Genomic DNA, 26,547 nt, shown 5'->3' with positions numbered 1-26,547 from the left:
TATCAGGATCGTAATCATGAAAGCGCGTTGGACGCGTTGCTTTAGATCAGTCTTTCCCAAAGTGGGCGATAACGCCCCCTTGTGGGCGCTGCAGGCTTAAAGGGGGGCGGTAAGAGACCCAGAAAAAAAAATCGGGACGTTGTGTAGAGGCTTGGGAGGCGTCATCTACTAGGAAGACTCTTAGACACCGACTGAGCTCGACTCTTGACTACAAAAATGGGGGGCGCTAAAAAATAATTTATTCTCAAAGTGGGCAGTAGACTAAATAAGTTTGAGAACCGCTGCTTTAGATGTAGCATATGACTTATAGCGCCGAGAAACTAGACACGAGGCTCACCGGTGTACCACACGGCGTGTACAACGTGTATCAGATAAAAAGTGCTCACCTAAAAGCAGGGTGTATCATTTTGACGCCGCTGTCGTCCAGCTCTTGCGTCGTAAGCCCCGAGGCCAGAAGCTCCTCGTATCTGTCGTGGCGGAGCAGCCTCGTACCGTCGTGGAGTTGCAGCTCTCTGTCGTGGACTAGTCTGGAAATTGTGATAAAGTCATGTCACTTTAATAGGGAAATATAGTTCTAATCAATGCGTTTACAGACCACAATGCGTTAGCACATCAATCTAATAATATTATTATGTACGATACGTAAGTTGTAAGAGGCGTTATTTCTCTCTCCCTCTTTCTTCCCCCCCCCCCCCCCCCCCTCTCTCTCTCTCTTGAAGCACAATGGCCCGATCAAGAGTCTAAATGCGACTCGATTGCCCTGCAAAACTAACTAAGTGTTATTTGTCAATAACAATGTATTTCCAATTTCAGTGTCGGTCGACTGTCACGTTGCTTGTGTGAAAAGGCTATTTTTATTGGGGCTATTTAGGTTTCGCGCCGTATACATCATCATCATCATCATCATTTCAGCCACAGGACGTTCACTGCTGATCATAGCCCTCCCCCAATGATTTCCAAATGGAACGGTTAAATAGGGCCCCGTTGACACTTTCAGGTACGACGTTGCTTTTTTGCAATAAAATTGTAGCCAGATGTGTTATTGAATACATGTGACATAATAATCTCACCTATGCAACACGGCTAATGTACTAGCATGTATCCTATGCAAGCCGTCCAACACCGCCATATGGCCCTTCAAAGCCGCGTCAACAAGAGCCGAATTCCTCCACACCGTGTCTCCGTTATCCAGGGTAGTCCTCTGCTGCACCAGGTCTCGCGCCGTCATGTCCTGGTACAGAACTATGGGCTCTATTGTGTAGCCCAATAAGGACGCGATTTGCGTGACTAGCAGACTCTTGCCGCAGCCTTTTGGACCTGAAATTAAATAAAGTAAAATTAAAGTATATTATTTTAACGGACTTAAAAAAGGAGGAGGTTCTCAATTCGGATGGTATTTCTAAGTAAATAATAAGTCCCGTTAACCCCTCGTGGTAAGCTAATTCGTGAGTTGAGTCCACCACAAATAGTCCAGTAGCGGGGTCGAACCAGCGTTCGTCTGATCTTGAGTCGGTCAGTTCGATACCTTCGTTTCAGCCAAATGACGTCCACTGCTGGACAAAGGCCTCCCCCAAGGTTTTCCACAATGAGCAGTCCTGCACTGCCCGCATCCAGGCTCTTCCTGCGACCTTCACCAGATCGTCGGTCCACCTAGTAGGAGGCCTGCCCACGATACCTTCACTGTTAGGCTATTTAATTGTGATCTAAATTAAAAGGTTTCGACACAAAATGTTCGTTTGAGCACTACTGCTCTAAAAATTAATTAATAAAAATCATAATAGATCTTACCCACAATACAAAAGTCTCCAACACTATGACTCAGCAGTAATTCATTTAGTAGCTCACTCTGATACGCTGTTTTCACCACCCCTTTCTCTCTCAGCCCTTTCTGACTTCTCCCACCACAAGGCACGCCGAATTGGCTCTTAATCCCATTAACATCCATAGTCACTAAGGCCTCGTTTCCCTTGTACTCGACACCTCGTAATACTGTGTCGCATTTAGGCTTGATATCCAGGTTCAAATTCTTTAGAACAGCTTCCACGTTCTTCGCGTGGTCTCTAGTCAGGAAGGTATTGTATGGATAGAGGAGGTACAGCAATTTGTGAACTGGAATGCTTGGGTTTCTTTCCTGTAAAAAAGAGGTAACAAATTGAGATCAAAAATATGTTAAGCTCGGCTATGTCAAAATTAAATAAATGTTTAGAGTAGGCGCACACCGTTGATTTTTCGTCGGCCGATAGTTTAGTCGGGCAGTTGATCAAATGGCCATACCAACCACCGCGCGCAATGCTTGACTCTCTACAAGTTATTTATTCGGGCAGTTGATCAGTATGGGCATGTATGGGAGTACGCACACTACGCCGATTCGATTTGGCCGATTCTTCATACAAATTAAAATCGGGCACAACTATCGGCCAACTAAAAATCAACGGTGTGCGCCTACTCTAAGAGTCAAAACTTGGTAAATATGTATGGGTTTTTATTTTCATTCAAAGCAGCAACTACGCTGTTAAAATATCATCCCAAGCCCTATTAGATCAAGCCAATTTAAACTCCGCTCATAAAATTCAAACTTTCTCAAAACAGTTTTGGCGTCGGCCAAAAATTTTTAAACAAGTTAGCTGAATTTTTAAAGCAAGCAAATACTTCTTTTTTTTTTAATAGCTGTAAGACAAACCCTTCAGCAAAAGCAGAGTTTCATTTTCAAAATTCACAATAGAAAAAGAATATACAGCGCATATTATTACAACATTCACTGCTGAATAAAAATCTAGTGTTGCTTGTAATTACCAGTATCCTCGTAGCGGCTTGCAAACTATCGATGGGGAAGTCAGGCAGGCTGACTTGCTGCAGTTCAGGGCTGATGAGCGCGTACGCAGCAGACAGGAGTTGCTCCAGCTTCACTGGATCTACATCGGGAGAGTCTTCTTTGAGCACGATTAGATGCTCCTGCGAAAGATAAAGATAAGCTGTAGACGCCCGTATTCACAAACATTACTATTCTTCTTTTCGGGTCGACAACAAATCTACACAGTGTCAGCCCAAAACTCCGCCACAAGAGTGGCGTTGTCAGTAGCATTACTATACTATACTATAATAGTAGTAGTAACATTACTATGAGGTCTCACAGTACGCGTGGACGCACAGGGTGACACATGAACCAATACAAGAGCTCTATTCAACGCTGTGCGTTCGATTTGCTGCTTCACTTAAGCAAGCACCGTTTGTGAATACGGGCGACATTGTACAGAAGTTATGAGGCTAAAATAAATGTATCTATTCAGCCAAATGACGTCCACTGCTGGATGAAGGCCTCCAAGGATTACTACAACGAACGGTCCTGTGCTGCCCGCATCCGGGCGCTTCCCGCGAGCCGCGACCTTTTCTACATCTTTGATCCCGGAGTGAGTGCCTTGATAACGCCTCTCTAACTATCCTCCTATTCTCTTAGATATTCTGCCTGGGTCATATTTCCAGATGAGCTAAGTTATAAATCCAGTTTGTGTTTATTCCCTAATTTGATCAGGACATTGGAGACTTAGTTTGTTAGGAAAAACAAAAGCTTATTATTTTTTGTTATAACACTGTATTTCTAAATAAAGATAGCAAACTTAAACCAGTAGGGACCTACTTCAAAGTAAGTGCCTACTGCCTACCTCAAAATAAAACTAATGACACTGATATCAAGTACGATAAACCATGGCAAAACTTCATGTTCCCCAGAAATCAGTTCAAAACTAATCGAAGTTTCAATCCAAAGATCTTATCGCCCGAAATTAGTTCGACAACTCAACGTAAACTTAACGCAGCGAATAATTTTAACTGTAAATTCGAATGCTATCGAATAACGCTAACGTTTTGGCGAATCGTGAGGAAACTCGTTTAAATTTAAACCGATTTAATCTAGGTAAATAACCCATGCCTTAGTTTTAGGGTTGACAAAAGCCGAGTTAACTTTTTACACTTGACACTTGGTGCATTTAGCAAAGAACGATAACTTTGCTTATACTTAGTTTTAACCGTAAAAAGTGACCCAATTGGTTAAATGACAAAGTTATATCCGAACAATTTAAATAGCGATAAGCACATTATTATGATGTCACGTCAACAACTATCTATTTATTGTTAATTGAAATCTAAATGGGTTACCTATCAGAGTTAATATAAATACCTATGTGATATAGTGTCAACTACCGGATCATTAACGAGATAAGAACATTATAACAAGCCCTTCTTTGCGCTTATTATCTAAATAATGCCTACTTTATTGTCGTATTAAGATAACCAATCCTTTCACTAAGCTAGCTAACTCTATTATAAAAAGTATGATATGATCTAAATTAGAGCCAAAATTATAACCTAAAGACCAGTTTAGGTATTATACAAAGGATGTCATTTGGGCGATTAAAACTTGTATTTTCAAGGTATCTACTAAATATTGATTGAAAAACATAATTTGACATTAAAAGTCCTGTTCTTACACATTTTTTTTTAAATATTTTAACTTGCTTACTGAAACTTAATGCTAGAAACCATATGTCACCCCTGATTATGAGTCGTATTTGCGCTACGCCAAATGAAATTTGTGTAAGCCCCGCAGCAATAAACATTTACAAGCAAATGCCCTGTAATTAATTTCAAATAATCCGCTCGAATTACAGGCCTTGCTTCAGTTCGGTTTTATTATCGCCTAAGTTTAGTCGGTTAATGTTCTGGAAAGTGGCCTAACTTTCCAGATATGAAATTACTCAAAACTGTATTTAAACTCCCTTGGGTTATAGGTTCATGCTTTTGATTGCTTCAGCTTAAATAAATTAGACTAATGTACCTAATATAAAAGTTAAGGAGTATTTTTTCTGAAAATGTCTAAAATTTTGGTCGATTTTGAGATTATTACTCTTGCCTATGAGTATTTTTCTTATTATAACGTTACACAAATGTCAATATCACAGGTATTATGAAAATGTTTTCACGTAAAGAGAAATAAACTTTTTGCTGGAGAGCGATTAATCACCTAATAGTTGTCGTTCCACCTCGTACTTCGACGCCTGTTCTCAATTTCAGCACGAACTAAGTCACAGCTCGAAAAGAAACGAAAGCACATTTAGCGCAGTAAGGGAGGTGTAGCCAGATTGACACCTACCTGTCTATTAGCACTGTTGCATTAAATGCACTAATTGTAATAGCTAAGATGTAACATTTTCACAACTTTGAAAGAAATGTAATTACTTTGTATGTAATGTTGGTATACCTCAATAAATAAATAAAAATAAAAGGTCGATGTGCTGCAAAAATCACTCCAGAATTTCAGGAGCAATAAAAGCATCACAATGGCCGCTGAAAGTAAATTAAATCAACTTGCCCTTCATACAAAACTTGCCCGAAGATTTAAAAATGAAATGGCCTTTATTTCTTAGCTACGTAAGTTCGGTTCGCGAGATCATAAATCGCTGCGATCGCAATTGTTCGGCGCTCGGGACACGCGATCGTCGCATGCTCGCGCGCATTGATCTGGGAAGCGAGGTGCATTCGTATTTCTTTTATTTTATTAATTCCAATTTTAATGCAGAATTCAATGGTGACGGTGCGAAATATGACGTGGAAATTGATACTAAAATGATAAGTAGATGTAGTACCTATTGTATGAAGTAAAATATGGTTATGTTACTCCAATTGATTCTCAAATTAATGTTCTTCCAATTACAGTTACAAATGCGTTTTACTTTAATGGGCTTTTACATACACAGCTATTTTACTGATTTTAAAAGGGAATCCTAGATAAATTGTAGCTGAAAATTTATCTACTAACATGACCTTAGGTAGCCTGTAACTGACTATGTTTTTGGTAACTAACACAAACCTATATACTTACATATTTTATCAAGTAATATATGACCTAAAAAGCTGTTATCTAGGCTCGGAATTCACGAAAGCAGACGAAAGTGCCTATCCAACATGATTATTGTTCGAGGACGTTACGTTGTTTGAAATATAGCTTTTGGCAAAGTAAATACGCCTTTCATATAATGGAATAAGAAAACATGAAAACTGAGCAAGGTGAAATGTTAGCACGAAAACTTTTTTCAGGCACTGTATCATTCGTTATACATTCTCAGAGTTAGTTTATTACATACATTCGCCAACGCCAACTACATATTGGCCAAACGAATCATTTGGCAAATAGCTAGGGCTTGGTCTTGGTGGCTATACTTTACAAGAATTCGAAACTAAATACATCGTTCGTTCGTTCGTTCGTTTCAGCCGAAAGACGTCCACAGCTGGACAAAGGCCTCCCCCAAAGATTTCCACAAAGCCGGTCCTGCGCCGCTCGCATCCAGGCACCTCCCGCGACTTTCACCAGATCGTCGGTCCACATAGTGCCCACGTTACGTCTTCCGGCTCGTGGTCGCCACTCATTAAATACATAACAGCGTTAAAAACGCCTTTGATTAATGACACCTAAAATTAAACAAATAAGGTAGATCTTTCGCAGACTGCTTAAGTTGGCACGCGATGGGCGACAAAAAGACAACACAACCTTTGCCGTTATAGTGTCATTATTAGTTCGCCGAAAACTCTATTTGGAGTTCGGATGCTCGTTTGTGGACAGTTGGCTTCGAAACGTATTACCTAAATATTTCAGCCAAACAAGTAAATCTGTAGGTAAACTAAACTACTATATCCAAAAAATATTTATCTAAAAAAGATTTGATTGTTCAACTGCCTATTACATTTTTTTAATGATTTTAATCTATTATATAAAAGAAAGTCGTGTTAGTTACACCACTTATAACTCAAGGCATTTTTTCTTTGGCATTTAGTCTATTATATATATGTTATAGTCAAACCTCGAAGCTCAGGCGCTCCTAGGTTTGACTAGTCAATCCTCAGGTCTGACTAGAAGTCTTAGTCAAAGCCCAAACATTTCGGCCTTTGACTAAAGAATGTTAGTCAAACCTAGGTGAGACTAATTTGGTCAGTCAAACGTCGAAACTGAATTTAATGAAATCGGGGTTTGACTAGTCAAACCTCAATTAAGACTAAACTAAACTACACTTCATTTTGATATTGAACTTATTACATAGACTTTACCGATCGGTTCTCTCTTTAGGTGAAGGTACGAGTATGAATAACTAAACTTGTTTACTGCGGTAGTTTGTCAGTGTGTCTAAACCGATCTTGAAATTATTTCTTTTAGGGTTCTGTACCTTAAAGGATTAAGGGTAAAAACGGAACCCTATTACTATGACTTCGCTGTTTGTCTGTCACCAAGCTGTATATCTCATGCCTTTCCCAAAATATTTAGTTTTATAGTCACTTTAAAAATCATCCCCATTCGCCATATAACAATAAAAGAGTCGTACGGAACCCGTACGTGAATCCGATTCGAACTTGGTCGGTTTTCTACAATTGCTGCCGGCCTCTGTAACGCTGCGTCTACTTTTGACCACGTCTGCCAGTCGTTTTAGGATTGACTAGGCAAAGCCCGAAACAGATTATTTTAGTTTCGACGTTTGACTGAACAGTTTAGGCACTTCTAGGTTTGACTTAGTCAAAGGCCGAAATAAGAATTCACTTCGGGGTTGGCCTGAAGGCTTTGGTCAAACCTAGGATAGACCAGTCATTCCGCGAAGAGACTGCATATCGACCTTTGACTATGACATATATAATAATATATCAAACTTACATAAATATTTATAGTTCCCACCCCCATCGATAGTAATACAACACAATGGCAATGTGAAATGGAAAGCAAATTTGATATTTTACACCTACCTACCTTATTTTACGTATTTACTTACTTCTCACTTTAAAAGAGAAAAAAAAATTGTTAAAAGTTCACTTATTTTCTAACTTCTACAGTCTTATTTCTAAAGGCTGGGTTTCACCGCCAAGCTTTGACCTTGACTATGGCGATGACCGTGTTTTTATATGGAGTTTGAGAGATTTTTGGCGTCTGTCAGGGTTTGGGGTGAGATGGTGTAACCCGGCCCAAGTTGTCATACAGAAGAGCAGTCTCATTCTAACACAAGTTTTACAAACTTAAAAGGATGAGACTCACAATATCATTGTTAAGACTTTTATCGATAAATAAATAATTTTGAATTTTTTGAATTTATTTTTTTTGAAAAGAACGACTGAACCGATTTAGCTGAAAATTGTCAGGGAGGTAGTTTAGAGCCAGGAGAAGGACATAGGATACTTTTTATCCCGTTCGAAATTAAAAAAAAAGTCTGCTTATTTATTGCCATTAAGGCGGAACAAAGTTCGCCGGGTCAGCTAGTAATAAGTAAAAGTAAGTTTATGTAATTCTACAAATAGATATCATCTAATTGCATAATATGACTCTCGCAGGTTAACCAGATTCATTTTGAATTTTAAGATTTTATTAAGTTTCAAATCGATTGAGGAATTGACTGTACTCCACCGACGAATTCTCCTGGAATAAAGTTAAAATAGTTTAAAATTTCAGTAGACAGGAGGCATTGACTTTTACAAACTTTAATTATATCCTAATCCCCAAATATCGTGTACAAAGTACGTAACAAGTTAATTTAACTTTGTTTTAATTAGGCAAGTTCAGAATTTTCGTTCAAATGTTTGTTTCGCGGTTTAATTAAGCTAGCCTAGCAATTATACGATTGTGTGTATTTATAGAATTATTTGATATCTTATTAGAAAATCAACAGTATTACTTACCTGCTGTTTCAAAAGTACCTACATGCTCGGAATTACAAAATAGTTCCAAAATAGTAAATGATAATATTGTGGTGGCGTATAGTTGCTCTCTTCGTGGAAATAGAGAAAAACACCGTTTCTCTGGTGAATTCCAATACTATACTTTATCTCGAGGACTGTACGGCTAGTACGAAAAACTTTCGAGTTCAAATCGTTTGCGCACTCGAATCGCCATCAAAAGATTTAGTAACAATACTACAACAGCGCCCTTGTGAACGTGCCGTAAAGTGAACTTAGTATGAGATGTGGTTGCACGAAACTTATTTTGATGATCAAAATTGTCACGTTATCGTTTAATTTGAAGATTGAGTATCGAATTATATCGAATACGCAAACGATTCGAAGACGAAAGTTGTTCATGCTAGAGGTACTGATCAGTTGAATCTATTCGATGTCTAAAATGTAGAGCCAAAATCTAGAACTCAAGTAAACTCTAGTCAACTTGTTCGGAAAATGTTTGGTCTGATTGTCAGAAACTTGATTTTCGAGGTGAGACTTTTTTCTATTTCTACAGTACGAGAATCGACCCCCAACGTAAAAAGTTAATGTGATGGCTAAAAGTTTGATTCTACAAAAAAATGGCCAACTTCGTAACTAATTTAAGTTTCAACGTGATTTCAACTTCAGCGACTATTTTTGGAACGGAATGTTGTCTGAAAGTTTTGCTTACTTTTTTCTACTTCCTTAATAAGAACTGTCTATCAGTAATTTTCCAAACGCAGTCACGTTAATATTTCCCAGGCATTTACCGCTACAATATAAATATCGTTTTACAGGTAGTTTTTTACAGAATCAAAATTACGAAAATACGCCACCATAAACCGTTCCTTCTATCATTACACTAATAAATAATTTATGAACGTTACTTAATTCTCCCCAACGACCTTCAAACAAAAAGTTACACGAACATCAGTTGTTGCTTGTGTTAAAGTAAAACCTTTGGGAATATTAATTCATTACAGCTAATGAGTTGTCAGAGTTAATAGCCGGCAATTGTTTTCATGGCGCGCGCGCCGCTAACAGCCGGGTAGCATGCTATGGTATGAGGGGTGGGAGATTTATTATACGGAAAGGGTTAAAGGTTTTCAAGGCTTTTAAGGTCAAAATAATTCGATTTACAAGAAATTATAGGTCACACAACAAAAGTTGAGGCGAACACGTACAACGGTTTATGTGTAAGGCCTGTTCGGGGATTCTAGTTCGATCTCTGTCGACAGAAAGTCTGAGCTTATGTATTGCGATGAGAAGTTTGTACTCCTGAAACAAGCATTACTATTCACGAGTATACCTACTCGTATAAATGTAACTGCTGCAGGTCTTCGTCAACCGCTGCCTTCGCCGAATTCTCGGCATATACTTGCCCGAGAAAATCTCCAACGTCGATCTATTGGAACGCTGCCACGAAATTCCGATCGACCAGCAGATCAAGCGCCGCCAGTGGAATTGGATCGGCCACACTCTCCGAAGGGATCCCGGTCACATCCCCAAGCAAGCTCTGGATTGGAACCCCCAAGGAAAACGCAAACGTGGTCGCCCCAAGCAAACTTGGCGGCGCACTGTAAGTAGCAGCTTAGACGAGGCAAAGAAAATCTATAAGACTTGGAGCGAGATCAAACTCGAATCTCAAGACCGAACGCGATGGAGGACGTTTGTAGACGCCCTCTGCCCCATCTAAGGAACATAGGACCTTAAGTCAAGTATAAATGTAACTCTTTAAAGTGTAACGACGTTAACTTTTTATAAACGGATCAACTTACTTCTTTCATGTTCTACTTTAAGTGATACTTACTAATATTGGTGTACACAAAATGCTGTGTTCATAAAATAGAGCACGGCATATCAGTTGACGCGACTCGTTTGCATATAGTTAGGCAACTATGTGCGGCCTACAATATTTGCGGGCATAGCAACTGCTTCCTTTAGTTAAACCGCAAACTTTTTGCTAGGGTACGAACTTGTAAGCAGTTAAATAGATAACAACAAAAATAACAGTTTTTGAATAGACATACTACATTACTATTCAGTTTTGCGTATTCAATCAAGAAACAATAGGTAGATAACTGATATTTAATCCTAATTAAAATAATAAAATACGATATGCTCGTGAGTTCTAATTATCATCCTAAAGCTTGATTTAATTAATATGATATTAATGATTAACAAATTGGATTGGAAAATACTTTAATTTTCCAGAAGATTTTGTTAACGTCTTATAAGGAGATGCTTGTTTTTTTTAAGATGGGGAAGCTTCTTGTAGCAAACATTTTAAATTCCCGTAAAGACGGCCGCAACCAACCGGCCATTGTGGAAATCATTGGAGGAGGCCTATGTTCAGCATTGGACGTCCTATGGCCGAAAATGATGATGATTATGACGATGAAAGACGTAAAAAAAACAAAAGACAATGAAACTTTTTAGGTGTCGTATCCGTATTTCTGACTCATGGATAAGGACTTTACTCGATAGATCGAAATCTAAACAGGAAAAGCGAGCATACAATAAATATAGAAAACTACTTTGATCTAACACGTTTCAGTGAGCACTAAAACCATTACCAAGCCTCGCGCACCTACTTATTAGAGGCCATAAACCATAGGGTTCGTGAGCCATAACCCATGGTACATTTCCTGTTCCCGCTGCATTGTCGATATTAACATAAAATAAAATTGCTTTTGCCAATAAGCTGGGCATGTAATTGGGATCGTATATGGGAATAACTAATCGGGGATATTATAACACAATACTTTATTTTTATTCACTAAACTATAGAAAATAGAAGATGAATGCATTTCAAATTCAAATTGTGTTTATTGTGAAATCACAGGAACATATGTCAAGTCATAAAATTTGTATGATAGATCAGCTGTGTTCCGCCGCATGGGCATATAGTTCCAAAATACTAAACTGTCCTATGCATGACATTGCTGACGGATCGCTGGTTCAGATTTTTGCCATGTTGGAAACCATATAGTTGAACGAAGGTAGCGCCCCCCTGTCATTGAGTTTGGTGGGACAGTTCAACGTGGGTCATCTATACAATATTTAAAGTGAGAATTTGTTTCTTATTTTGTACATTTTAAACAATTTCTTAGACAAAGCGCTTAAAATATTCTGGAAATAAATAAATTTTATTAAAAAAATTCAAATACAGTTATAGCCTGACCAGGAACATAAAAACCCTGGCATAGAGGCGCTTCAATTGCATTTGATAGTGCAACACTGGGTACAGTCGTACCTGTATTAAATTAATAGGCTAACTTTATGTATCAGGATTAAGGATTATAGGCTTATTTAATATTTTCATAAATTAACAAAAGCATATTATATTATAGGTAAACTGGTTTAAATAAATTAAATGAAACCATCAATCGAGCAAGTAGGATTTTATTATTATTCATCAATAATCAAATTCTGAACTTGAATATTTAACTACAATGTCTGCTCATGAACGCTTCAAACTCGGTACTTCTTTCCCAATTCCATAAAATTCAATACTTACAAAGTGACAAAAAGCTTTAAAATGGGTAGTTGAAACAAACCACAGCTAATTTTCATAGTTGACTGTACTATACGATAAACATGTCAGTCAATTTGACAACCTTTGTCGGAAACATTATTCAATGAAAATATTGTCCGAACCCTTAGTATTTCTCTTCGACAAATACTTTAACACATTGTGAACCACTTTTCTTTCACGACTATAAAAAGATTTTAGCAATTTAATTCGCAAAATCAATTGCGCACATTTAAATTAAAGTTTGTTTACACTTTGACAGCAATAGACTGACATGCAAGGTGACATGTCAATGAAGTTTTCAGTTACTGTTGCCATTAAAAGAAATTAGTACCATTAATTTTCCGCAACATGGCGAGGGTTTTTATGTTCCTGGTCAGGCTATACAACTTTCTATTGGCATGTGATATGACCGATGAAAGTCTACTTGTGTTGATTGCGTCAACTTTCATTGAGCGACCTATAATAATTGTTTTTATGGTCTTTATTAAGTAATAAAAACTTTTTACAACTCCGCAAAGGCTTTTTTCCTTTAAAAACAATAACATTGTGACATTGTCACTCACATCTGACACCTACTCTCAAAAGTTTCTCACCATGATGCACACATAAATCGCAATAAAATAAATAAAAAAAGCTTTGCTCCGAACTTCGCCGGCATGTAACCGCTCCGTTAACGAAAGCTCGACAAAACCCGGCGATGTGGTGAGACATGCACCAGTCACACGCCGGTTTGTGCCCGGGACAGACGTAACCTACGCCGAATCATTTACATAATTCGTTTAGCTAGTTCAAAAACAGTAAATAATGCTCATACTACGAAAGTTTCAAACTACGAAAAACGAATGATTGTTCGGACAGTGGCTACGGCGTAGTGACTACGAGAGTTGGACGCTACGGATGTGCTACGGCTCGTAGCAATGAGTGAGTACTACGAATGTTATTTTCAAAACAATTGGTTATTTGGGATATAATTCGTTGTTTGTATGTAATAGTTAATTGTTTTTGGGAAGGGTGATTTCGTTGTTAAAACAACTAAAGTGCGCATTGTTTGTCACAAATGCATTCAATGGATACTGGTAGGTTATTGAAGTGTATTTGCATCGATAAACAAGGTCTTTTAGAAAGCTACATACAGTAACAGAAAGACTGATACTTTATGACCAACATCAAATAATTGAAAATTTGCTAGTAAAGATATTTTGACAATTTTAAAAGAAACAAAGTTTATTCGGTACTGTAATAGTTAATAAACCATATCAAATAACCTCTGTGAATTGCTTTTTGGTTAGGTATACTAAAAAAAAATTAAAAACTTCCAAAATTGAATGTAAAAAATACGATGACTTCGTTAACAAGAAGAAAAGCATTTTCTTTTGCTGCTCTTTTTAATAAAAAGGCAAGGAAAGTTTTTGGGTCCCCTTTCCATGTTAAAAGTATACAAGTGAAACTTTGGACGGAAGTTTTTAATTTCACCCCTAGGCGATAAAAGGGTGTTGTAGCGTAGGGTAGCCACATTCGTGTTTTAACTTTAACTTTCAGATTAAGTAACACAAGTCATAAAATCATTGTTATGGTGCAGTGTTTGAAAAGGTGCATAAAATATTACAAATTAATCTGCTATTTGATGATTAAATACTTTTTAGAAGAGAGAAATATATGAGCCGTTTTTTTATTTCTTACATGTTAGATTAGGTAATGTTATGTGTAAAGAAAAACTTTTAAGTTAGCTTACTAAAGTTTTAACTGGGATAGCAGTCGAAATCACATATTTTTCTCTCATAAGACTGAAATGTCGTATGCAATACGTCCATTCGTAATCTTGAGGAAGGTTTGAGCGTTGTTTTGCAAACAAACTTATATTAATACTTAAACGACACAGATTTAAGAAAAATATTGAGCGTAAATTTATACTTGAACATCGTTTTATAGTACATAATTTATTATGTAGTTACTATTTTAACAAAAATATTACAAGTTACGTGTCTATAGTAACTGCATCTTGGACACCCTACTGGCCCATAACGTTGCATCACTCTATCCAACCTACACCAGTAATTAATCACAACCAACTAGGCGTTGATGGAACAATTGCGAGCAACAGGCACTAGTACAATCTACTACGGAAGTATTAAAGAAAATTCACCTTACTCCTATAACAATAAGAGCGAATTAAGTCTTTAGCTTCCGACTGTATGCTGACTTCATGTTTTGCCAGTGCTTTGTAACTTCAACATTAATTCAATTTATGAATGAAACGTAGTTTGGAATCGCTTGGTAGTTGTAATGATGACTCAACATGTGAAAAGTAAAGGCAGAGTTATATGACATACAGGGACATTAAAATAATGCAAACTGATATGGTGAAGATATAAATTGTATATTTATGTTTACCTCAGTAACCTTATTTTCCTCAATTAAGCACAGAAAATCAACGAATCATTTAATGATCCCAAAGTCAACGTTCTATAAAGACGACGTAGAGCATAAAAATACATTTGTGAAGTGACCAATTATGATATAATTAATAACCCTCCTTCTGTCGCAATTGGATAAATAGATAAAATATGACTAAAAATTTTAGATTAAAACGTTTTACTAGAAATATCTATAGATTACGAATAAAATAAAACTAAATGTTATGGGTAAAATAAAAAAAGGAAAAATAGCAGAAAGCTCTAGTATTGAACGATCCAATACTAAAACCTAAGTCAAAACGTTAACCTGATTCTCGCGCCCATAAAATAGGTATCAAATGTTCAGGAGTACACTTTTACGTCACTCCCTAGTTTTATATGTACAAAGTTTAGCATACAAAGCTTCGAAAATATGGCACGCCCCTGAATATAAAATGCTGATTTAGCGCCAAAATGGTAAATACGCAGCTAACACTAAGTAAAGAGTTATAAAATAGAACTAAAAAAGTTTCCGTTTGCTTTCAGGCACCACAATCGAGCGAAGAGCACGTAACATAAAGCACGAATCAATTATGAAGACAAAGCAAAGTTTAGCACGCATTAGCGGGGGTCGCGTGCCGACGTGCTTTAACGTGTAGCGCTCGAGAGGCGGGTAATATGCCGGCACTCTGGCAGTCTTCCCAGCGGCCTATGTACGTGCGAACGGTGTGGGTGGACGGCTTCAGGCACGCCATACTGTCGCAAGACGACCCCTACTTCGTCAAGCTCAGCGCCAAGAGGCGGAGACCCACATCCTCCGCTTCCACCAGCAACAAGATCCCGAAAAGGCACTCCAGACTCAGCAACCACGCGGACGACTTGGAAGGCTGCCTCAGGAAACTCAACCTTGTTATTCGAAACGAAAGGACGTTTATACCAAAAACAAGGCCGAAGAGCTCTAAGGACTTCGAAATCGAAAAGCTGAACTTGACTGATGTGGACAACGAGTCCGAAGACGGATTTCTGATCAGAGCTACCCCGCAGCAACTCAACGATTACGAGACTTCTCGGTCTAATTTTGACATAAATATGAGGCACTTAAGGGTGAATAGGACGTCCAGATTAGAGGTGAAAGAAAACACGGAATTATCAGAACGTGTGCTGCAATGGTTGGATTTAGCTGGCAAAGTGGATTTGTTGGCGCCCGAAAATGCTGAACGGATGGCTCAACCGCGGCACAGTTGGCCAGAGATTCAGCGGCGGAACCACGGGTTATCGAAATCGAAGACAACAGTCGACGTTCGGGCGAAGGATAGTGGCAAAACGTATTCGCCAAAAGCCGGCGACAGTGCGAAACCACAACAAAGCGTTATCGATCGGCACGATTTTTATGTGCCGACGTCCACGAACACGATTGAGAACTACGCGAGACAGTCACGGAACGCGCGCGGCACGCCACAAGCCGAGACGAGCGGGAAAAAAGACGCCAACAAAACCAAGAGCAAGGATTTACGAGCGAACGTCGCGGAGACGCGCCAGAAAGTCGTCTCAGAACGAACGGCCGTGGAGAAACAGTACGCCGATTTGATTAAACAGAAGCTAATACCCGGTTTAGGGATCGGATCAAAGAAGCAAGTTCACATATTCATGCCTGAGCTGCCGAAGAAGTTTAACTCCACCTCGACGAGTAGAACTGAGAGTCTTCTATCGTCGCTAAAATCTTAGTTCCAAATAAAAGCTTTATAAATCAACAAAGTTGAGTTCATTGAGTAGTTTCGGGCAATTTATTAACGAACTTTACCGAGCTCAGTCCTTCCTATTTCATTGAGCCGACGGATTGGATTTATGCTGGCGTGCACGCAAAGCTGCGCCGTCTGATTATTCAAATTACGGTTGCATAGTACGCAAATACTAGAGTATTGGGATTAATTTATTACTGCAAAACCACTAAATAGATTAATATTTTTCCTACGTGTGTTGAATTTGTAGAAGCTTTCAATTTAGGTCCATTACTCTTATAACATAACAGTGTTCATCGTACATAGGCATATCTGTTCCTATAAAGTTTATGTAGACTTAGGCTGGGTTGTATCATCTTATTTTAACTTTGACAAACGTCAAAAATCTGTCAAAATCCATACAAGAAACACGGTTATCGTTATAGTTGCGGTCAAAGTTAGGTGGTGCAACTCAGCCTAAATGGAACAATTTTGAGGATTTGGACGTTAGAGCTTGCTCATACCACCGCTCATTCTAGATCAATGTATATCCCCCTCTTAACCTTTAACCGACGACGTGCGGTCTCACAGACCGCTCCGGTTTTTGAAATTTCTGGATTGCAATGTTCTACTTACTCCCGTGTCCCGAGCGTCTCAGTCTCACCTTCGAGTTTAGTTGCCCATACGCGATTACAGTTAGTGGTTACATCGATAAGGGCAGTTTTGATAAGATAATTCGATTTAAAGTTCAACAGCGGTCTGTGGGACCGCACGTCGCAGACTACGTGACTTTTTTGTACCATACTAAAACATGCGTTTTTGTTTTAGACGACTCATTTTTTGTAAAATTGATGGATCCTGGGCCACCACAACCTAGCAAAAGACATTTCCTAATGATATATTGATATTAGGACTTATTATTATATAAAAGATGGTAGTCTGTAAAAAAATACCGCGAAACGGGTAGTAAAGCAAACAGTGACATCTATTCTAGGCTCTGACATGCCAAATCAGCCTGATGTCATTGCACCAGCTGCAAAAAGGACGTACATTTTAGTCCACCTAAATTGAAAACGAAATTATCTTACAGGTGTTACCTATGCATTCCGAAAATGCTTGGCATGCGGTAAAAAATAATGTCCTGATTGTGCCTAATGTTTACCCTACGTCAAAATTTTTTTGTGCATGTGATGTACGTGTCATTTATTTTTATTTTATTAATTATGTTCACTATATTTAGGAAGGAGTATAGTTTTTCTTGCTTTGATTAAAATTTACAAGTTATATAGGTATTATGGAGCTCTAGTGTAATTTCAATGAAATTAAGGGTCAAAAAAGTTTTAGCCATATTTAAATAAATAATATACATTGATTCCTCACAAATTATACGTATGTTTATTTGTAATACTATTATGTTCTCAAAAAATATAAAACCAATATACTCTTATACAAAAAATGATTACTTTTTGAGTAAACAGTATAGCGGTCCCACAGACCGCACGTCGCAGACGGCGTGACAAAAAAATCACGTCGTCGGTTAAAGGTTAATGAAAACAGTTTTACGCGAGGCAGAAATGTATCTGCCCGCGACCATGACTCGTGCAACCGAGCCGAAACGTCGGGAGGGTAAATATTTTATTTACCGTTAAAATAGATATTGTTGCAATAAATCCCGTGAAGTGATAATTTTATAGTAAAAAATGCAACATAATAGTTTAAAATATTATACATAAGACTAACCCCGAACCCGATGGTGGCGACATCTCTGGCCTGGAAGCGGGGGAGCGCAGCGGCGGGTCGAGCGGCTGCCCGCTGTATCTAGCAGCTGACCTCACTACTTTGTGTACATTATACATATTTGTTTCAAAACAGCACCTATTACAACTCCATAAGACTCCAACTCACCCCAAACCCGATGGTGGCGACATCTCTGGCCTGAAAGCGCGAGCGTAACGGCGGGTCGAGCGGCTGCCCGCTGTATCTAGCAGCTGACTTTACTGCTTTGTGTATATTATACATATTTGTTACAAAATAGCACCTAATACAACTCCATAAGACTCCAACTCACCCCGAAGCCGATAGTAGCGACATCTCTGACCTGGAAGCGGGAGCGTAACGACCGGGTCGAGCGGCTGCTTGCTGTATCTAGCAGCTGACTTCACTGCTTTGTGTACATTATACATATTTGTTCCAAAACAGCCCCTATTACAACTTCATAAGACTCCAACTCACCCCGAAGCCGATGGTAGCGACATCTCTGGCCTGAAAACGCAAGCGTAACGGCGCGGGTCGAGCGGCGGCCCGCTGTATCTAGCAGCTGACTTCGCTACTTTAGGTACAGTATACATTTTTGTTCCAAAACAGCCCCTATTACAACTCCATAAGACTCCAACTCACCCCAAACCCGATGGTGGCGACATCTCTGGCCTGGAAGCGGGACCGCAGCGGCCGACATCTTATCACGGCACATCAGAATGTAATTTTGTTGCAAAATAGCACCTATCACAGTTCCATAAGATTTCATTTCAATCCAACTCACCCCAAACCCGATGGTGGCGACATCTCTGGCCTGAAAGCGCGAGCGTAACGGCGGGTCGAGCGGCTGCCCGCTGTATCTAGCAGCTGACTTCACTGCTTTGTGTACATTATACATATTTGTTCCAAAACAGCCCCTATTACAACTCCATAAGACTCCAACTCACCCCGAAGCCGATGGTAGCGACATCTCTGGCCTGGAAGCGGGACCGCAGCGGCGGGTCGAGCGGCTGCCCGCTGCGCGCTGTAGCGAACAGTTACATTTGCGTTGCAAAATAGCTCCTATAGCAACTACATAAGACTCACCCCAAACCCGATGGTGGCGACATCTCTGGCCTGGAAGCGGGACCGCAGCGGCGGGTCGAGCGGCTGCCCGCTGTAGCGCGGCACGGGCAAGCCTAGCGCGATCACGCGGAAGTTCTCGTCAACTCGCACCAGCCGCCATTTTGATACTTCTTCCGCGCCATGTTCCTACAAGTCGTTTAACAAATGTTACCATTTTGATAGCAAAAAATATACAGTGGAAACCTCAGAAGGGGGGCAAACTACATCATAAACTATCGTAGTCCAGTGGAATTAGATTTTAAATCGGAAATAATTCCTACAAAAGATTTTATTGCTTTAATGGCTTCATTGGTTGCCCATTAAGACTCTCCTAGGTTTTCGACTTCGACGGAGTTGTGCTTAAGTGATGGGGGCCCCCGAAAGGGGCGCTTTTTAGGTTTTCCGGTTATACCGCGTGAAGGACTTACCCTATCGAAAAATGGTCTTCTTGACGGTTGAAGGGCATTTAATCCTGCATTAAATAAGACCAAATTCATATGTTTTGGACAAACCGTTCTCGTGCAAATGTTCGGCAAAGTAGAAAATATGTGTATAATTAATGACCCTCTCCACGTCCAATAGCTCGTCACCCGTGGGCTCCCAAGCCTTGTAAAGGGTCGCCTTAACCAGCGTATCCCTGTCAAGGCTCACGAGTTGGATTCGCTTATCCTTGTTCGTCCCAGCCGTTCCTTAACTGCGGTTGCTGCACCTCTTCCTGGCACTCTCCTGAACGACTCTGTGTTACCTAATGAGGCTGCCCCTCTTCCTTGTACCCTCCTGTACGATTGCATTGCTTAGCCGTATGCCTGGTCCAAGGTTCGACGCCACAACATCAACTTCGTACGCGTGAAAATAGTTTAAATACTATTTTCCGTGCTTGCAACATTTTTCTTTACTGCTTCGCCTGTATTAGTCATAGAGTAATTGTAAATATCCTATAGCCTTCCTCAATTTATGAGCTATTCAACACAAACAAAATTATTTCAATCAAACTAGTAATTCTTGAGATTAGCGCGTTCAAACAAACAAACAAAAAAACTCTTCAGCGTTTTAATAAAAACTTGTTGTTGTTGATTTTTGGCGTCGAACCTTAGACCAGGCATACTGCTAGGAAACGTAGTCGTGCAGGAGGATACAAGGAAGAGGGACAGCCACAGTAGGTAACACAGAGTCGTTCAGGTGAGTGCCAGGAAGAGGTGCAGCAAGTGCAACCGCAGTTAAGGAACGGCTGGGACGAACAAGGATAGGCGCATCCAGCTCGTAAGCCTTGATGGGGTTACACTAGTTGAGACGCTCCTTTTCAAGACTTGGAAGCCTGCGGGTAACGAGCCATTGGACGTGGAGAGGGTCATTAATTATACACATGTTTTCTACTTTGCCGAACATTTGCACGAGAATGGTTTGTTCAAAACATATGAATTTGGTCTTATTTAATGCAGGATTAAATGCCCTTCAACCTTCAGAAAGACCACTTTTCGATAGGGTAAGTCCTTTACGCGGTATAACCGGAAAACCGAAAAAGCGCCCCTTTCGAGGGCCCCCACCACTTAAGCACAGCTCCGTCGAAGTCGAAAACCTAGGAGAATCTTTATGGGCAACTAATGAAGCCATTAAAACACTAAAATCTTTAGTTGGAATTATTTCCGATTTAATTCATTTTTGTGTTTAATTCTACTGGCCTATCGACAAAAAACAGATTTTTTTTTAATTAAAAAAATGGCCACAATTTTTTATTGGTATATTAAAATTATTACGTTCCATCATAAACAACCAGTCAGTCAGCAGCCAGTTGTTAATGTAATTATGACAAATCATTAGCGTATCTTCAATGATCCGTCATATCGATATTGCTTAGCCGTCACTATAACGGCGTCATAGCCCTAAAAATGCACACAAAATGCAGTTGTAAGTATGGAAAAGCTTACCTCTAAAAGCTTGTCATATCTAGCAGCCGGCACCAGGAACCTGCCATCTTCCAAGTGCATCTCCCTAATCTCCAGGAGGCTGTTTAGAACAGGCAGTACTCTTCGCTAAACAAAACTACAAGTATACAGCTGTAAACACCTACCTCTAACAGCTTGTCATATCTGGCAGCCGGCACCAGGAACCGGCCATCTTCTAAGTGCATCTCCCGGTTCTCCAGAAGGTTGTTGAGGACAGGCAGCACGTTTCGCTCCGCCTTTTCGATGCCTTCGATGACCAGCACCCGACCCTCGACGGCTGCGCGGACGGCGCTCTGGGTGGAATAAAGTGGGTTAATATTTGAGTCTATGATTTTTACAACTTTGTGATTATTTAATAAAGTCTAGTACTGTCTGAAATTTGATGTTGTGTATGGAATTAATTAATTTAAAACAAGAAAGATACTCAAACTAAAGCCTGTGACTGTGAGCCATCTATAACTGATACTCTAACTTGGTCAATGTAGGTTATCATTTGGTTTGTTTATTCTATTCATGACAAAGCTGTTGAATTTAAATTTCATTTACCTGTGTGTGTGTAAGTAATATAGAGTTGCCTTTATTTTGACTGTTTTGGTTTTGGTTATTTTCTACAACAACAAGACAGGATACGTCATGCGTTGTTCACGTCATATCATGAAATTATAATATAGTGCTAGCTAAATCAATCGAAAAATACCTGGTCAAAGTACTTGGCAGTGGAGCTTTGGATCTCTCTTCTCTGCTTCAGGTCGGCCTCTGTGGTGTCTCGTGAGAGAGCCACATACTCGAGCTCTCTTTGAGTCAGCTCCAAGTATTGGAGTGCTATTTTTCTCCTTTATTAAGAAAAAAATTTATGTAACAATATCTATTAATACATGAGGATAAAATATGTAAATTAAGTTAAAGCACATGGAATATACTGCTGTTATTTTGAGTTGAAATGTTTTTAAGTATTTACCAAAACATGAGAATCCTTAGTGAGACTTAACTTAAATTTAAATTAGATTTTTTAGTCTTTAGATTAGTCTGGGAAGGACAAAGGTTTGATGAGTCTTTTATAGCCTTCAAAGGTAGATTCAATATCTTCATATTTTTTTTACAGATACTAAGACTATATGAGATACCTACTTCATTATTAACTATTTTTATTGAAAACTAGCTGACCCGGCGAACTTTGTTCCGCCTTAATGGCAATAAATAAGCGGGACAGAAAAAAAGGGAACGGGATAAAAAGTATCCTATGTCCTTCTCCTGGCTGTAAACTACCTCCCTGACAATTTTCAGCTAAATCGGTTCAGCCGTTCTTGAGTTATAAGTGGAGTAACTAACACGACTTTCTTTTATATACAGGGTGTCCCGTAATGTAACGTCAAGCCGGAACTGGGTGTTGAGGCAAGTTGTGCTGGTTATCAGAAAAATATAAAAAAAAATCTATGTGGCATATTTTGAAAATAATAGGCATTTAAAAAAAATCAAAAAATTCTACTCCAGGTGACGGTCCTTTTACTCGTGTTGCCACAAATCTTCACTTTTTCCAAATTTTTTTTTTGTTATGTAACCCTGAATAATGCTTCTCTAAATTGTTATCAAAATTACAAAACCAGCTGCTCCAGCTTGGATGAAAAAAATACATTATTCTCAAAAAAATTTTCAAAATAAAAATTTTGCCTAGTTTAAACTGACTGTACTGAAAAAAAATGTACTACGCGAGTGTGGCAAGTGACGTCATAATTTGGCGCATTTAGTAAGGATTCCAAAATGGTATAACACTTGGTAAATTTTTGCTGTAATTGTCGACAATTTTTGGTTTTTTGGAAATAGTCCCGTTTTTAACTTTATCTACCTTGGTTAAAAATTATTATTCTAATGTGCCCAAAATTCAAGTTTCTGGCTTAAATGAGGTGGAGAAGCCATTTTAAAAGGTATGAGCGGGACGGAGAGGGCCATCTTACCAAGCAGGGTTGTTATGGATATCCGTAACCGTAACCGAAACTGATTCAAAAGTTACGGATAGTTTCGGATAAAGGCGGAGTCTAAGGGTACAATTATTCCAAACTGCAAAACTCTATGAAATCTGCAGTATACACGCCGCAGTAGCAATGCCGCGCTGCCGATTTCATAGAGTTTTGCAGTTTGCGGTCTGCGGCCCGTCTTGGAATTGTACCTTAAATCTTGATATTTGTTACCAACTTGTCTTGCATTCCCTGGCACCATCTAATATGCCAGCCTGTTTAACCTTTATCATACATAGGTGTCGTCTTAGTTGGTACATAAAGTAGCTATGTGGGTCACGCAGCATATTGCTATTTGAATTATACCTACATTTTTGAAATTCTAATAATTCCGTAACCGAAATTATCCGAAACTTTCGGATAATCTGAAATGATTTCATATCCGTGACCGTAACCGAAACTGGTATAATATTATTCTAATATCCGTAACCGTATCCATAACCGAAACTTCATATCCTTATTATCCCTGTTACCAAGTACAAGTGCAGGCAGAGCAGGTAGTAACGGCGCGCACGCACGGGTGACTTTTGTCACAGTATGTCAACTACTAATTACTGTCATGGTGACAAAAGTTTCTGTGACTGACTGTACGGTAGTCAGTCACAGAAACTTGAATTTTGGGCACATTAGAATAATATTTTTTAACCAAGGTAGATAAAGTTAAAAACGGGATTATTTCCAAAAAACCAAAAATTGTCGACAATTACAGCAAGAATTTACCAAGTGTTATACCATTTTGGAATCCTTACTTAATGCGCCAAGTTATGACGTCACATGCCACACTTGCGTAGTACTTTTTTTTTCAGTACAGTCAGTTTAAACTAGCCCTTTCGGACCGCTCCAATACAATTGTGCGGGTTACAAAATCGAGATTATCTCATTAGTTTTACATGGGAAGTGGATGGGCTGAGTATCGTACGATTGTGCGGGATGCGTTCTTTCACCTCCCGTGCAAATTTTGTCCGAAGCGCAGTTGGTGAGCAGGTTACAACCTGTACAGTTCATGACTGATTGCGCTCCCCAACTTGGCGAAAGAAAGTGCCTACTATAGTTTTATTTTGTAATTGTAGTAATATACAAGTTAGTAAATAGACAAATAGATAAAAATAGCATCTTTTGATGATAACAGTGACTACTTGTAAGCAAAGACTTTGGCGTAACGGCTTAACGAACTTTACTGACACAATTGTATCGACGTGGGCCCTACAATACCTTATGCGTATTTTAAGTTTCTCATAATTATTAATTTTTCATGGTTTCCGCACCATGTTTCCGATTTTAAACGACGCTACTATCGCAGAGATGCTTAATGCATCTGGGGATGAGAGCGATGACAACGACAAAAGCTAGTTTCGTCTACTTCAGATGAACTACTCCTCTTCTTCTGATGAAGGCTCAGACATTCATGACGATACATACCTCGTGAGTATGCAAGCGGCATAGCAGACGAAGCCCTTCAATCGTCAACCTCTTCCAGGAGATGCTGTTCATGATCCAGGAGATATTAAAACTCCATAGGAATATTTCGAGCGCTATATTTACTGTTGAGCTCATGGAACAGATGGTTTTGCCCACAAATCAATATTAAATGGCAAATACTGGTATAAAATTGAAACCTCTTTATTCCTTACGGGTTATAAATACGTTTTTCGAAATACATGCCATTGATACAATTTCTAAAACCCTTACAATTTTGACCCTCACAATTGTACGTGGGAAGTGAAGGGCCCAGTTTGATACAATTGTTGGTATATGAATTTTCCAAGATGGCGGCGGAAAATCTGGAAAATTATAGCAGATTCGTAATCTGCGGCCCCAAATTACCTAAAATTCATTTTCAAAATTACAAATTTCTTTCTAGTTTAAGCGCGGGTCCGAAAGGGCTAGACAAAATTTTTATTTTGGAATTTTTTTTGGGAATAATATATTTTTTTTATCCAAGCTGTAGCAGCTGGTTTTGTAATTTTGATAACAATTTAGAGAAGCATTATTCAGGGTTACATAACAAAAAAAAAATTTGGAAAAAGTGAAGATTTGTGGCAACACGAGTAAAAAGACCGTCACCTGGAGTAGAAATTTTTGATTTTTTTTAAATGCCCATTATTTTGAAAATATGCCACATAGATTTTTTTTTATATTTTTCTGATAACCAGCATAACTTGCCTCAACACCCAGTTCCGGCTTGACGTTACATTACGGGACACCCTGTATATAGATACACAAAACAGTTGAACAATGTTTACCTATTGTTATTCTAACATACCTTGTTGGGCCAGGCCTGCCAAGTAGGAACATATCCTGGCCAAGAGAGTCTTTCTGCATCATCCATCTTAAGTTCCGGAGTGTATTTTGAGATAGGAGTTTGATTTCGGAACTCTCTATTGTCACTGTAAGAAATAAAGTTCATTTTAATGTATTTTCAGAAAAATAGTACCCAAGATAGGGCTTTCTCATAAGGATTTGTCACACTAGATGCTCATAGATATTGTTTTAATAAATGATCCCATTTTTCCAGAGTTTATTATGAGTTGACCAAACTTTGGAGGTTAGAAAACAACAGGATACTTACAGTATTTTCTAGGCACATATTCGATCTTTTTAGGCACTTTGATATCCTTAGTTACATCTCCTATAGTCACTTTATCTTCGCTAGAATACGCTCGGACAGGATTCGCACTTAGGATTGCTTTTCGATGGCTCATAATCCTTATCAAAACATCGAGACGACGAACTGTTACTGCCGGATTGAACATGGCTTTCTTCACTTAAAACTATGTGTTTCACATGAATTCAATGCAAATTTACGAATTTTGCGTCATCGCAACACCATGTAATGAATAATTGGCTAAAAAACGATAATATCCGCAAGTCCAAAGTCGAAACCCGAGTTCCGAAGCAATTAACTATCTGTCAAATTTGACGTTTCTATCAGCTGATTAACAACACGTTCATGAAGCTGTTTATTTTACAATAACCATGCGTTCAATTCAATAAGATTTTTCCCTGTTAGAATGCCAATCTCTAGTTTTATTATAATTAATCGCATTTTCACTATCAAATTGCGAGCATGATTAAATTGTGCTATTTCATAGCACAATTTAGCACGGACGGCGCCATACACTGTAAACACTGTGGCAGCAGTAATGTGGTAGTAGCGGCTAATAGCATGTGACGTCGAACACTGAGCAAGTACAAATCATCATTTTAATCATCACTGATTCGAATGTTTTGTCTTACTTGGACGCCAATGCCAGATTAATATGGAAGTAAAGCGGTTAAAACTAAATAACATGCCTGGAAACCTGAATCAAACCTAGGACACTCGCTTACTAATAACACAAGTGTTTGTTTATTGTAATGAAG

At 38.9% G+C, this 26,547-nt stretch overlaps 2 protein-coding genes across 3 annotated transcripts in view; one reads left to right on the top strand and one right to left on the bottom strand.

Moving 5' to 3' along the window:
- Positions 1 to 26,082, bottom strand: part of LOC135075451 (von Willebrand factor A domain-containing protein 8) — a 40,917-nt gene extending 14,835 nt beyond the window's left edge. The window contains exons 1-11 of the mRNA XM_063969892.1: positions 25,754 to 26,082; positions 25,448 to 25,571; positions 21,870 to 22,005; positions 21,298 to 21,465; positions 19,212 to 19,376; positions 19,073 to 19,149; positions 18,768 to 18,825; positions 2,794 to 2,952; positions 1,789 to 2,131; positions 1,071 to 1,317; positions 387 to 527 (exon numbers count right to left, since the gene is read on the bottom strand). Of these exons, the coding sequence (XP_063825962.1) occupies positions 387 to 527; positions 1,071 to 1,317; positions 1,789 to 2,131; positions 2,794 to 2,952; positions 18,768 to 18,825; positions 19,073 to 19,149; positions 19,212 to 19,376; positions 21,298 to 21,465; positions 21,870 to 22,005; positions 25,448 to 25,571; positions 25,754 to 25,937 (1,802 nt within the window). The 5' untranslated portion in view covers positions 25,938 to 26,082. The remainder of the gene's footprint in view (positions 1 to 386; positions 528 to 1,070; positions 1,318 to 1,788; positions 2,132 to 2,793; positions 2,953 to 18,767; positions 18,826 to 19,072; positions 19,150 to 19,211; positions 19,377 to 21,297; positions 21,466 to 21,869; positions 22,006 to 25,447; positions 25,572 to 25,753) is intronic.
- On the top strand, positions 12,838 to 16,454 carry LOC135075306 (uncharacterized). 2 transcript variants are annotated; one of them, XM_063969719.1, is made up of 3 exons: positions 12,838 to 12,961; positions 13,082 to 13,180; positions 15,199 to 16,454. In XM_063969719.1, exon 3 carries the CDS (start codon positions 15,331 to 15,333, stop codon positions 16,375 to 16,377), a length of 1,047 nt encoding a protein of 348 aa, XP_063825789.1. In that variant the 5' UTR covers positions 12,838 to 12,961; positions 13,082 to 13,180; positions 15,199 to 15,330; the 3' UTR covers positions 16,378 to 16,454. The 2 variants fall into 2 exon arrangements, with proteins under 2 accessions (XP_063825789.1, XP_063825788.1); XM_063969718.1 differs by having other exon boundaries at positions 12,838 to 13,006.
- Positions 26,083 to 26,547: the final 465 nt, after the last annotated feature.

Source organism: Ostrinia nubilalis, chromosome 10 (genome assembly GCF_963855985.1).
Source record: "Ostrinia nubilalis chromosome 10, ilOstNubi1.1, whole genome shotgun sequence".
Taxonomy (NCBI): domain Eukaryota; kingdom Metazoa; phylum Arthropoda; class Insecta; order Lepidoptera; family Crambidae; genus Ostrinia; species Ostrinia nubilalis.
Note: the sequence above shows the minus strand (reverse complement) of the source record. Positions and strands in the feature narration are given on the sequence as shown.